At 51.8% G+C, this 14079-nt stretch overlaps 2 protein-coding genes across 4 annotated transcripts in view; both read right to left on the bottom strand.

Moving 5' to 3' along the window:
• Window positions 1-14079, bottom strand: part of rimbp2b (RIMS binding protein 2b) — a 179609-nt gene that overhangs the window by 106240 nt on the left and 59290 nt on the right. The gene's annotated exons all lie outside the window — the stretch shown is intronic.
• On the bottom strand, window positions 3364-4299 carry LOC138762410 (uncharacterized). The gene has a single exon (XM_069936170.1). The coding sequence runs from the start codon at window positions 4297-4299 to the stop codon at window positions 3364-3366; it is 936 nt and encodes a 311-aa protein (XP_069792271.1).

Below are 14079 nucleotides of genomic sequence, written 5' to 3' on the forward strand. Positions count from 1 at the left end.
CAACTAATTGAGGGTGAAAGGAACAGCCAGAATGGGAAGCGACCGGTGACACAGCAGATGGGATGTCTTTTCTAACTTAGTCAGCCGCAAGCGTCAAGTTTTTTGTCACTTGATTGTACAAGTACAGCTCAACGAAACGGCATTCTCCAGTCCTCAGTGCAAAACACATAACCACACAGACAGACAAATCATGCATACGCAGAACAGGCATTCACATATACAGATAAAAAAGTAAATACTGATTCATAAATATAAGTCTTGGATGGTCTAGTGTGAGCAGTTCCTTGGTCATTCAGCATTTTGAAGTGGGCCAATGCCTTGAACTAAGAACACAGGTGTAAAACACAGACTGACCAGCAGTACACTGGGGGTGGGGGTGTGTGTGTGTGTGTGTGTGTGTGTATGTGAGAGAGAGAGAGAGAGACATTAAGATAGCACAAAGGGAGGAACTTAGCCGGTCTCACAACTCCAATAAGAGGTAAAGATATATAACCAACATTTTGGCCTTGAGCCCTTCTTCAAGGTATATACCTTAATATATATTTTACAAATATACCTTAAGTATTTCTATTGAAGTTGGGCGCCTGCCTGCATCTTGCTCATCCCTTGATGAAATGTTGGTGATGTACCTTTACCTTTGCTCTTTCAAGGACACAGTTTGACCCGCTGAGTTTCTCCAACGTTGTTTTTACTACAACCATGGTGTCTGCAGACACTCCTTTACTCCAGCAGACGGATTCTCCAGAGCCCTCACTGCAGGTTTTCTGAAGTATCGATTGTCATGGAAAGTTCCGCTTTCTTGCCTTGTGCACCGAGGTACGGAGAGCAAGTTCATCCTGCGAGCAGTCCAGTTAGCCCAGAGCAGTGCAGCCACAGGACTGCTATGGAGAGAGATCAGTTATACAACAAAGACACCAGTCGTTTCCCAGTGTGGGGACTCACTTTGATGACAGGAGGGGAGACAGAATATGGTGGGGTGTGATCTCTCACCGGATGGGAAGGATTGAAGCCAGTGTGGTCAGCTGTGTTACATCTTTGAAGATATTTTAAGCAAATATCTTGGCTGCGTGACTGAGACAGTGGAAGTGTAGCCGGAGTTGATGGAGGGGAGGGGGGTGTGTGATGGATAGACTCACTTTCACAACCTTCTTATACATACATACATGCAGCGCTGTAACAGGCCAATCTGGCCATACGAGTCCATGCCGCCAACTTACCCCATTAACCTACACCCTGGTACGTTTGTGAAGGGTGGGGGAAAAACCAGAGCCCTCGTAGAAAACTCACACAGATAAGGAGAGAACGTACAAACTCTTTACAGACAGGGCAGGATTTGAATCCCGGTCCGGTCCGGTCCTAATCGCCACCGCCTACTCCAACCACTTATAGCCTTGGGCATTGTATCATGCTGTGAGACACCCTGATTAGCTATTAACAATGTAGAAATTATTAAAAGATCCTATTGACATTGACAGGCTTCTGAGGGAGTAGAGGTGCTTTCTTGGTCATTGCATCAATGTGGATGGACCAGGACAAGTCACTGGATATGTTTACCCCCAGAAAGTTAAAGCTGCCTCCCATCTCCACCTCAGCACTGTTGATTTGGTCTGGGGGTGTGAGCTTCACCCCTCCTCTGGTTGACTACAACCAGCTCCTTAGTTTTGCTGACATTGAAGGAGAGGCTGTTGTCCAGGCACCAAGCCACATGTCTCACCATCTTTCTTCTGTACTCCATTTTGTCATTGTTAAAGATCTTAAACACGACAGAGGTATCAACTACAAATTTATAGGTGAAATTGGGGCTGTTTTTGCCCATGCAGTTATGGGCGTACACGGAGTATAGTAGAGAACTGGGTACTCATCCTTGTGAGGCCCTGGAGGTGAAGATGATCTGGAGGTGCTGTCACCAATCCTCACTGACTGTGGCCTGTGGGCAGGGTCAGGGACCCAGGCGGATCAAGGTCTCAGAGTTTGAGTTTATTTGGCTCTGCAATGCTGGTGCAGGACCCTGAAGACGAGCACCCAGCAGCACATGGTCAGCCTCTTCCCCTCTGCCGTCAGATTTCTAAATGGACAACGAACCCCAGACACCACCCCACTTTACCCTTATTTTGCACTAATTATTTTTATGTTATTTATAGCAATATTTGTACTTGTAATGTTGCTGCAAAACAACAAGCAATAAACTCTGATCCTTATATTTCAATGCACAGGACAGGGAAAGGCTACAGAGTCGTGAACTCGGCCAGTGCCATCACAGGCACCAGTCCACCGAGGACATTGACACGAGGAGGTATCTCAAGAAAGCAGCCTCTATCCTCCAGGACCCTCACCACCCAGCCCACGTCCTCTTCACTCTGCTACCATCAGGAAGGAGATACAGGAGCCTCATTCAATCAGTAGCTACATGCTGAGATGATTAATTAAAGCAACCTTAGTGTAAATCACTTTGGACAACAGACTCGCCAAGGCAAATAGTGCCTTTGGAAGACTACACAAAAGAGTCTGGAAAAACAACCAACTGAAAAACCTCACAAAGATAAGCGTATACAGAGCCGTTGTCATACCCACACTCCTATTCGGCTCCGAATCATGGGTCCTCTACCGGCATCACCTACGGCTCCTAGAACGCTTCCACCAGCGTTGTCTCCGCTCCATCCTCAACATGCACTGGAGCGCTTTCATCCCTAACGTCGAAGTACTCGAGATGGCAGAGGCCGACAGCATCAAGTCCACGCTGCTGAAGATCCAGCTGCGCTGGGTGGGTCACGTCTCCAGAATGGAGGACCATCGCCTTCCCAAGATCGTGTTATATGGCGAGCTCTCCACTGGCCACCGTGACAGAGGTGCACCAAAGAAAAGGTACAAGGACTGTCTAAAGAAATCTCTTGGTGCCTGCCACATTGACCACCGCCAGTGGGCTGATATCGCCTCAAACCGTGCATCTTGGCACCTCACAGTTCGGCGGGCAGCAACCTCCTTTGAAGAAGACCGCAGAGCCCACCTCACTGACAAAAGGCAAAGGAGGAAAAACCCAACACCCAACCCCAACCAACCAATTTTCCCCTGCAACCGTGTCTGCCTGTCCCACATCGGACTTGTCAGCCACAAACGAGCCTGCAGCTGACATGGACATTTACCCGCTCCATAAATCTTCGTCCGCGAAGCCAAGCCAAAGAAGATGTGAAATATGTTGGTCTGAACTGATATTTAAACAAAGAAGCTGCAGTGAGTAAATATTCCATGGGCAGCACAAGGGGATGGTCACAATCAGAGATCTGCACAGCCTAGATGGAGGCAGAGGCAAATGGCAAATCAACCCACAAATCAACAAACTATGCCTGAGTTTGGGGTAGGATGGGGTCAGGGCTGGGATGAGAGGGTGGGGGAAGGCTGGGAGGTGGTGGGAGAGGTTGGGATCTTGAGGGAGGGAGATGGTGGGGAGGGATGGAGTGTGGGTGGATGATGGGAGTGGAGGGATGGGGGCATGAGGGTAAAGGTGAAGTTTTGGAGGGTGGTTGAGAATGGAAGGAGGTAAAGTGGGGGGAGGAAGAGAGAAGGTGGGGAGGCAGACCAGAGGGAAGGGTACAGGAGGGAGAGGCTGGGGGGAGTGAGTGATGTGGTTCTGGGGAGGCGGATGGTCCTGGATGTGGGTATTCCAGGTGTGGTGATCCCAGGAATGGGTACGTTGTTCAGGGGATGAGCAAATGGTCCCAGAGATGGGTGGTCCCAGGGAGAAATAGGTGGCTCAGGGATTGTGGTCATAGAGAGGGTTAGGTTCCTCAGAGGGAGGGCGTGGTCCTGGGGATATGTGATCAGGGGGGGGAGGGGGGGTGGACCCAGAGATGAGTGGGTGGTCTTGAGGGTAGTTGGGAGGTCCCGAGCGGGTGGGTGGACCCAAAGGTGAGTGGGTGATCTCTGAGTGTGGTTGGGAGGTCCTGGGGGGGGGGGGTGGCTGGGAGGTCCTTGGGGGTGGCTGAGTGGTCCAGAGGATGTGGATCTTATCTGGCAGTGATTGGATGCTCTTGGGGATGGGTGGTCCTGGGAATAGATGGGTGGTCCCAGGGATGGGTGGTCCTGGGAATAGATGGGTGGTCCCAGGGATGGGTGTGTGTTCCAGGGGATGTGGGTGGTCTCTGGCAGTAGGTAGATGGTCCTAGGAATGGGTGGGTAATCTTGGAGGTGGGTGGTCCCAGGTCCAAGAGCCGGGAAGAGAGGGTATGGTCCCAGAGGGAGGTTGGTCCCGGGAATGGGTGGGTGGTTCCGAGGTGGGTGGGGGTGGTGATTCCAGAGGTCCATCTTCCCCCTGTTTGGAAGTGAGGGACTGGACTGGCCTGAATCGTTTTAGATGGTGAGGAATTGGCTACAGGGTCCATGTGGAGAGGATGCCTCCTTAGGTGGGACATCCACCAACCAGGGGGCACTGCACCAAATGCCATTCAGATGTGGCCTTTCGCTCAGTGCCTGGTGTGCCCTTGTTGAAACTGATCAAATCATGGCCCAATCTCCTCCTGTTTCTCAGAAGTCCTCTGCCCAAGGACAAAAGGTCATCAAGGTTTGTGACAATTAGATCAGCCCAGCTTATAGAACATTACAGCACAGTAAGGCCTTTGACAAGGTCCCGCATGGGGGCGGGTTAGTCAGGAAGATTCAAACATGAGGTATTCATGGTGAAATAGTGAACTGGATTTGACAATGGATGGTTGGGAGAAGCCAGACTGTGACTAGAGGTGAGTGGCCTCAGGGATTGGTGGTGGGACATTGCAGTTTGTCATCTATATCAATGATTTGGATAATAATGTGGTAAATTGAATCAGCAAGTTTGCAGATGACACTAAGATTGGCGATGTTGCGAACAGGGAAGAAGGGTTTCAAAGCTTGCAGAGGGATCTGGACCATCTGGAATCATGGGCTGAAAATGGCAGATGGAATTTAATGCAGACAAGGGTGAGGTGTTGCAGTTTGGAAGGACAAACTAAAGGTGGGTCATACATGGTGAATAGTCGGGCACTGAGGGGTAGAACAGAGGGATCTGGGAAAACAGATACATAATTCTCTGAAAGTGTTGTCACAGGTGGATAGGGTTGTAAAGAGAGCTTTTTGACAAATTGACCTTCATAAATCAAAGTACTGAGTACAGGAGTTAGGATGTTATGATAAAGTTGTATAAGACATTGATGAGACCAAATTTGGAGTAGTGTGTGCAGTTTTGGACACCTAACTACAGGAAAGATAATCAATAGGATAGATAGAGTGCAGAGAAGATTTACTAGGATGTTCCCTGGACTTCAGGAACTGAGACACAGGAAAAGGTTAAACAGGTTAGGACTTTATTCCCTGAAGTGTAGAAGAATGAGGGAAGATTTGATAGAGGTGTTTAAAATTATGAGGGGGGTAGACAGAGTAAATGTAGGTAGGCTTTTTCCACTGAGGGTAGGGAGATACAAACCAGAGATCATGGGCTAAGGGTGAAAGGGAGAATGTGAGGGGTGGGAGTGTGGAACAAGCTGCCAGATGAAGTGATAAATGCAGCCTCAATTTTAACATTTAATAATAATTTGGACAGGTACATGGATATGAGGGGTGTGGAGGGCTATGGACAGGGTGTAGGTCAGTGGGACTAGGCAAAAAAATGATTCGGCACAGACTCGAAGGGCCTGAGGTGGCCTGTTTCTGTGCTGTAATTGTTCTACAGTTCATAAAAACAAGCCCTTCTGCCCTTCGAGTCTGTGCTGAAGTATTTTTCTGCTAAGTCCACTGATCTGCACCCAGTCCACAGTCCTCCATGACACTTCTACACACTCACGTGCCCAAATTTTACTTAAATGTTAAAATTGGGCCTGTATTCACCATCTCAGCTCGCAGTTTGTTCCACACCCCCACCACTCTGTGTGTGAAGAAGTTCCCCCAACGCTGCATTAAACCAGTGGTTCTCAACCTTTTTCTTTCCACTCACATCCCACTTTAAGTAATCCCTGTGCCATTGGTGCTCTGTGTTTAGCAAGGGATTGCTTAAGGAGGGATGTGGGTGGAAAGAAAAAGGATGAAAACCACTGTTTTAATAATTCTAATCACCTCATTATGTGCACGGTTTCATAACTCCAAAGGAAATAGGCCAATGACAATTTTTCTCAAGCAAAATATTTCAGTAACAATTGGGTCTAGAGCAGAGGTTCTCAACCTTCCCTTCCCACCCACTTCCCACCTTAAGCAATCCCTTACTAATCACGGAGCACTGATGCCATAGGGAATACTTAAAGTGGGATGTGAGTGGAAAGAAAAGGGTTGAGAAACTCCTGGTTTAAACTTTTCCCTCTCACTCTAATCCCAAGTCCTCTGGTTTGTATCTCACCTACATTTAGCAGGAAACAGCTGGGCAGCAGGTTGGAGGGGCTGGCCGCTTGGACAGCCGACACAGAGTGGCAATGAACACTCAGTGATCAGGACTGGTGCAGGGAGAGGTATCTGCCGCTGTCCAACTGCAGGGCTCTGAGGACACGAGTGAGAAGAAGATCCCATATCAAACGCTGGGAACGGACGAGGTGGTGAACTGGATTGGGTGGGGGGGGGGGGCAGCATGACAAATGGGGACCGAAGGAGCCTGCATCCCTGGAACCAGAATGACAGCTTGAGGGGAGATTTATTCTGCGATGCCGACTCTGTGAAGAGACTGCAGGCCGATGCATCGGAACGGCACTCCTGTGCCAGGTCAGTGAGGGAGAAAACACTCTGGTTACACAGAGAGGCTGCGATCCCTGGAGCTGGGAAGGCTTCTCAAGGTGCAAAGCAAGTTATCTTCACAGAGGATAAAGGGATCTGGGTCACAGTGGGGGAGGGGGTGAACAGCCCCATCCCAGAGGGGTCTGGGTCACAGTGGGGAGTGGCTGTACACCCCATCCCAGAGGGACGTGGGTCACAGTGGGGGAGAGGGTGTATACCCCCATCCCAGAGGGGCCTGGGTCACAGTGGGTGAGGAGGGGGTGAGGGGCCCGGCTGAGTTCACCCTCCATGTCTGATTGAACCCCTGTGCTCTCCACCTCATCTTTGTCCGAACTGCTGTAAAGGCAATGGGCGTTTGTGTTTCACTTCAGCTTCAAACCTCTGCAATTGTCTATGAGCTCTTTGTCACATAGAACATTCCAGAACAGTCCAGGCCCTTCAGCCCACGCAGTTGTGGCGACCTTTATCAAACCACTCAACAAACCTTCCCTCCCTCACATCTATAACCCTCCATTTTTCTTTCAGCCACATGCCTAAGGGTCTTGGAAATTCCCCCATTGTACCAGCCTCTAACAGCACCCCTGGCAATGCATTCCAGGCCCCCGCCTCTCTCTGTGTATCCCCAAAATGTCTCTCCCCTCACCTTGAACCTATATCCTCTGGTGTTTGCTGCCGTCACCCCGAGGAAAAAGGTGCTGTCTGTCCACCCCGTCATTCTCTCTCGTGACCTTGTGGACCTCTGTATAGCCACCCCTTGTCCTTCTTTGATCCAAAAGGAAAAGCCCTTGTATAGATTATATAAAGACACAATGCTGGAGAAACTCAGCATGTCAAACAGTGTCCTTTATGTAGTAAACTGACGTTTCGGGCTTGAGACCTTCATCAAGGTGTGGGAAAATGTCGGCAGGCGCCCGAACAAAGGAGTGGCGGGAGGCGTGGTCGCAAAGGCAGGAGGTGACAGGTGGAGAATGGAGGGAGGGCACAGCAGCGAGCAGGGGGAGGAGAGATGGTTGGGTGAAGGGAAGGGGGGAGGATAACTGGAAAGGGGGAAAGAGGGGGAAAGAGGAGAGCAGGTTAGCAGAGACTCGAAGTTAATACCATTCAGCTGGAGAAAGCCCAGATGGAAAATCAGGAGTTGTTCCTCCAATTTACAGGTGCTCTTGGAGGGACAGTAAACGAGGCCATGGACAGACATGTGAGTGTGGGAGTGGGATGCAGAACCAAAATGGGTGGCCACTGGGAAGTCCCTGTCTCTGGTGGAGTCAGAGTGGAGGTGCTGGGCGAAACGATCTCCCAATCTGTGCCCAGCCTTTCCGATGTAGAGGAGGCCACAAAGGGATGCAGTAAATCAGTCCTGCGGACACACGTGAAATGTTGCTTCACCTGAAAGGCCTGTTTGGGGTCCCGGATCTTAGTGAGGGAGGAGGTATGGGCACAAGTGTAGCACCTCCTATGGCCACAGGGGAAGGTGCCACGGGGTGGGAGGGGTGGGAGGGAAGAGGGATGAATTCACGAGGGAGTCACAGAGGGACCAGTTCCTACAGAAGGCAGAGAGAGGAGGGGAGAGGGGAAGATGTGTCTGGTTGTAGAATTCTGTTGTAGGTGGCGGAAATTCCAGAGGATAATGTGTTGGATACGGAAGATGGTGGGGTGGTAGGTGAGGATGAGGGGGGGGGTTCTATGTTTGTTGTGTCTGAGGGCAGAGGGGCCAGGGCAAGTGAGCAGGAAATGGAGGAGATGTAGGTGAGGGTATGTTGATGGTGATGGAGGGGAAGCCATGTTTGTGGGAGAAGGCAGACATTTTGGAAGATCTGGCCTGGAAAACACCTTGGGAACAGATGTGGCAGAGATGGAGAAATTGAGAGAAGGAGAAGGAATCCTTGCAGGGGACAGGGTGGGAGGGAATGTAGTCCAGGTATTTGTGGGAGTTGGAGGGTTTGTAATATATGTCGGTGGAAAGCTCATCTCCCAAGATGGAGACAGATCCAGGAGAGTGTTGTCCGAGATGGACCAGGTGAGTTTGAGATCAGGGTGGAAGTTGAATGTGAAGTGGATGAAGTTGATGAACTCATCGTGGGTGCATGAGGCAGCCCCGATATAGTTGTCAATAGACCAGAGGAAGAGTTGTGGGGCCTTGCCTGTGTGGGCTTATAGCATGGATTGCTCCACAAAGTCCACAAATAGGCAGGCGTAGCTGGGACCTATGTGGGTAACCAGGGTTACTCCTTTGATTTGGAGGAAGTGGGATGAGTTAAAGGAGAAATTGTTTAGAATGAGGACAGGTTCTGCCAGGCGGGGAGAGTGACCAGTAGAAGAAGAAGCGAAGTAGTTTCAGACCTGTGTAGGGGATGGAGAGTGTTTTACTTGCCCTTGTATAGATGTCCTCTAGTGTTTGCTATTGTCAAGTCACCCCGGGAAAAAATTGCATCTGGTAGAAGTGTAATGGTGGTCCTTTACTAATTCACCATGCCATACGGGAAGCACACAGTCTCCCAGGTGACGCAGAGACTCGCACTCCGTGTTCATCCAATGAATCACAGCACTGTTTACTTGGCCGACTATATTGTCCATGACAGGCGTACCTGGGACAGCTCGCTTGCCCCCCGCGCCTGTCCATGGTAACACTGCAGAGCTGTCAGGATGTGCGAGGTGCACGTTTCCAGCGGGAAGTGGTGGGTGGAGGTCTTGGCTGGAACAACATGCACCCACCCAAGCTTCAGGTGGTGCGCACGAGACTCCTGGGTCCCCCAAAGAGCAGCAGCAACAACATTGGATAAAAGTGGGTTCTCCACTTAAAATGAGGTCAATGAAGACGCTGGGGTCTCACGCAGCGTGCAGACTACCGGGTGATGTTAGTGGGCCACGCAATATCCGTGGGGACTCAACGCCATTTCTCAGGGTCCCAAACGTACAGTTCATCTCCTGAGGAAGGGCTTAGGCCCGAACCGTCGAGGATCTTTTGGGTTCTGTGCAGCCTCCAGCACTTTGTGTCCTGTCTCAGTTGCCCTGGAAGTGTTGAGGTGCAATCCAGCCCAAAATATAATTTCACTCTGAATAAAATTTACAGGGAATACGATCGAGGGTGAGCAAATTAAGAGCATGCTGAAAGCACAGGATTGGCATGTCACAGGAGAGAGGGTGCAGCTCCAACCCATGGCATTAACCTGTCTCCAAAGTGATGGCGTTCACTGTAATCCCACCATGAGAATGAGATCATGTAACTGACTTTCGAAAGTCTGTACTCAAGCTGTTCCACGCCACCAAGCACTTTATTCGACTTGATGTTTACCAGCTGTTCCATTGTCTACTCGGAGTCGAGATAATCACACACGGATTAAAAATAGATCAATAGTTCCAGGATATTTTCTGCAGAGCTGAGCATATCTTCCTGCCTTTGCAATCTGCCCATAGGGCCTTGTCACGGGACCCGTTGGGGACAGCCTTCCCCAGGCACCTCCAGCAACAGTCCACATGCACACACAGCATACACACGTGCTTTTGTACGGACACGCACACAAGATGGAGGAGATCACAGCTCCACAGGCCTGTAATCAGGGCTGTTTGGCGTTGGCGTAGCATTGACACCTCTGTGTCATTCCATACCTGTGTGCGTGCACGCACGCACGCACGCACGCACGCACGCACGCACGCACGCACGCACGCACGCACGCACGCACGCACGCACGCACGCACGCACGCACGCACGCACGCACGCACGCACGCACGCGCTAACACTTATGCACAGTAAGGTAAGCATGATTGCTTACATAGTCTCATGAACACTCACATGCACACAGACACACAAAAAAAAACAAACACACATGCACAAAGATACCCACAACCACTTACACACGCAGACACACAAACACCCATACAAACACACACAAAATAGACAAACAGAAGCACACACGCTCACAGAAACACATGTGGATACACACACACAGAGAAATACACAAGCACACACACTCACAGAAACACACGCGGGCACACACACTCACAGAGGAATACACAAGCGCACACACTCACAGAAACACACACAGACTTACAGACACAGAGAAATAGACGAACACAAGCACACACGCTCACAGAAACACACGCGGACACGGACACACACAACACAAAAATACACAAGCACAAGCACACACACTCACAGGAACACATGCGGACACACACACATGCACACACAGCGAAACAGACAAACACAAGCACACACATTCACAGAAAAACATGCAGACGTGCGCACACACACACACGCAAACACACACACACAGAAGAGACATTTTGGCAGAGTTGGGACCTTTGCCATACAACCATGCATAACCCACAGCATCTTCGACAACTTATCAGCAACGATAAATGTTTCAGAGACTGAGCAACAATGGCAGTGTCCATGGGTGAGGGGAGCGGGGTGGGGGGTGGGGGGGGGGGGTGTGGGTGAAGGGGATGGGGTTATGGGATAATCAAAGGGTGAATGCAGAGGCAAGCAGCAAAAGACCAGAGGGGGTTACATTGACAGGGAGGGGTGTAGGGGACTGGAGGGGGTTACAGTGACAGGGAGGAGTGTTGGGGACTGGAGGGGGTTACAGTGACAGGGAGGGGTGTTGGGGACTGGAGGGGGTTACAGAGACAGTGAGGTGTGTAGGGGACCGGAGGGTGTGACAGGGACAGGGAGGGTTGTTGGGGAATGGAGGGGGTTACAGTGACAAGGGAGGAGTGTAGGGGACCGGAGGGGGATATAGAGACTGGGAGCGGTGTAGGGGATACAGAGACAGGGAGGGATGTAGGGGGTTACAGAGGCAAGGAGGTATGTCAGGGACCAGAGGGGGTTACAGAAACAGGGAGGAGTGTAGGGTACCAGAGTGGGATACAGAGACAGGGAGTGGTGTAGAGGACTGAAGTGGGTTACAGAGACAGGAAGGGTTGTTGAGGAACAGAGGGGGTTACAGTGACAGGGAGCGGTGTTGGGGACTGGAGGGGGTTACAGTGACAGGGAGGGGTGTTGGGGACTGGAGGGGGTTACAGGGACAGGGAGGGTTGTTGGGAAATGGAGGGGGTTACAGTGACAAAGGAGGAGTGTGGGGGACTGGAGGGGAATATAGAGACTGGGAGTGGTGTAGGGGAACAGAGGGGGATACAGAGACAGGTAGGTGTGTAGGGATGTAGGGGGTTACAGAGACAAGGAGGCATGTCAGGGACCGGAGGAGGTTACAGAGACAAGGAGGCATGTAGGGGACCGGAGGGGGATACAGAGACAGGGAGTGGTGTTGGGGACCGGAGTGGGTTACAGAGACAGAAAGGGTGTAGGTGACTGGAGTGGGATTACAGTGAAGGGAGTATGGGTCAGGAGGGGTTTACAGAGACAGGGAGGGGTGTAGGTGTCCTGAAGGGGTTACCGGGACAGGGAGAGGTATAGGGGACCGGAGGGGGTAACAGATAGAGGGAGAGGTGTAAGGGACCGGAGAGGGTTACAGATACAGGGAGGGGTGTAGGGGACTGGAGGGAGTTACAGAAACTAGGAGAGGTGTAGGGGACTGGAGGGGGTTTACAGGGACAAGGAGGGGTGTAGGTGTGCCGAGGGGGTTACAGGGTCAGGGAGAGGTATAGGGGACCGGAGGGGGTTACAGCTATAGGGAGAGGTGTAGGGGAATGAAGGGAGTTACAGAGACAGGGAGAGGTGTAGGGGACCGGAGACGGTTACAGGGACAGGGAGAGGTATAGGGGACTGTAGAGGGTTACAGAGATAGGGAGAGGTGTAGGGGGCCGTATGGGGTTACAAGGACAGGGAGGAGTGTAGGGGACTGAAGTAGATTTCAGAGACACGGAGGGGTGTTGGGGACTGGAGGGAGTTACAGAGACAGTGAGGTGTGCAGGGTGCAGGGACCGGAGGGGTTAAAGAGACAGTGATGGGTGTAGGTCACCGAAGAGGGTTACAGAGACAGGGAGGGTTGTTGAGGAACGGAGGGGATTACAGTGACAGAGAGAGGTGTTGAGGACTGGAGGGGGTTACAGAGACAGTGAGGTGTGTAGGGGACCAGAGGGTGCGACAGGGACAGGGAGGATTGTTGGGGAATGGAGGAGGTTACAGTGACAGGGAGGAGTGTAGGGGACTGGAGGGGGATATAGAGACTGGGAGTGGTGTTGGGGATACAGCGAAAGGGAGGGGTGTAATGGATGTAGGGGGTTACAGAGGCAAGGAGGTATGTCAGGGACCAGAGGGGGTTACAGAAACAGGGAGGGGTGTAGGGGACCGGAGGGGGATACAGAGACAGGAAGGGTGTAGGTGACTGGAGTGGGTTTCAGAGACAGGAAGGGTGTAGGTGACTGGAGTTGGATTACAGTGAAGGGTGTAGGGGACAGGAAGGGTTTACAGAGACAGGGAGGGGTATAGGTGTCCCGAAGGGGTTACAGGGACAGGGAGAGGTATAGGGGACCGGAGGGGGTTACAGATAGAGGGAGAGGTGTAGGGGACCGGAGGGGGTTACAGATACAGGGAGGGTTGTTGAGGAACGGAGGGGATTACAGTGACAGGGAGAGGTGTTGGGGACTGGAGGGGGTTACAGAGACAATGAGGAGTGTAGGGGACCGGAGGGTGTGACAGGGACAGGGAAGGTTGTTGGGGAATGGAGGGGGTTACAGTGACAGGGAGGAGTGTAGGGGACTGGAGGGGGATATAGAGACTGGGAGTGGTGTAGGGGAACAGAGGGGGATACAGAGACAGGGATGGGTGTAAGGGATGTAGGGGGCTATAGAGGCAAGGAGGCATGCAGGGGACTGGAGGGGGTTACAGAGACAAGGAGGCATGTTGGGGACCGGAGTGGGCTACAGAGACAGGAAGGGTGTAGATGACTGGAGTGGGATTACAGTGAAGGGTGTAGGGGACTGGAGGGGCTTACAGAGACAAGGAGAGGTGTAGGGGACCGGAGGGGTTTACAGGGACAAGGGTGTAGGGGACCAGAGGGAGTTACAGTGAAGGGTGTAGGGAGGAGTTTACAGGACAGGGAGGGTTGTAGGGGACTGGAGGGGGTTATATAGACAGGAAGAGGTGCAGGGAACCGGAGTGGATTACAGTGAAGCGTGTAAGGGACCGGAGGAGGTTACAGAGAAGGGTGTAGGCGACTGGAGGGGATTGCAGAGACTGAGAGGGGCGTACGGGACTGGAGTGGGTTACAGAGACAGGGACGAGTATATGGGACTGGAGGGGGATATAGAGACAGGAAGGGTTGTAGGAGACCGGAGGGGGTTACAGAGAGAGGGAGGGGTGTGGGGACTGAAGGGTGTTACAGGGAAAGGGTGGTATGTGGGGACTGGGAGGGGTTACAGTGAAGGGGAGGTGCATGGGGACTGGAGGGGGGTTACAAA

This window comes from Narcine bancroftii, chromosome 4 (genome assembly GCF_036971445.1).
Source record: "Narcine bancroftii isolate sNarBan1 chromosome 4, sNarBan1.hap1, whole genome shotgun sequence".
NCBI lineage: Eukaryota > Metazoa > Chordata > Chondrichthyes > Torpediniformes > Narcinidae > Narcine > Narcine bancroftii.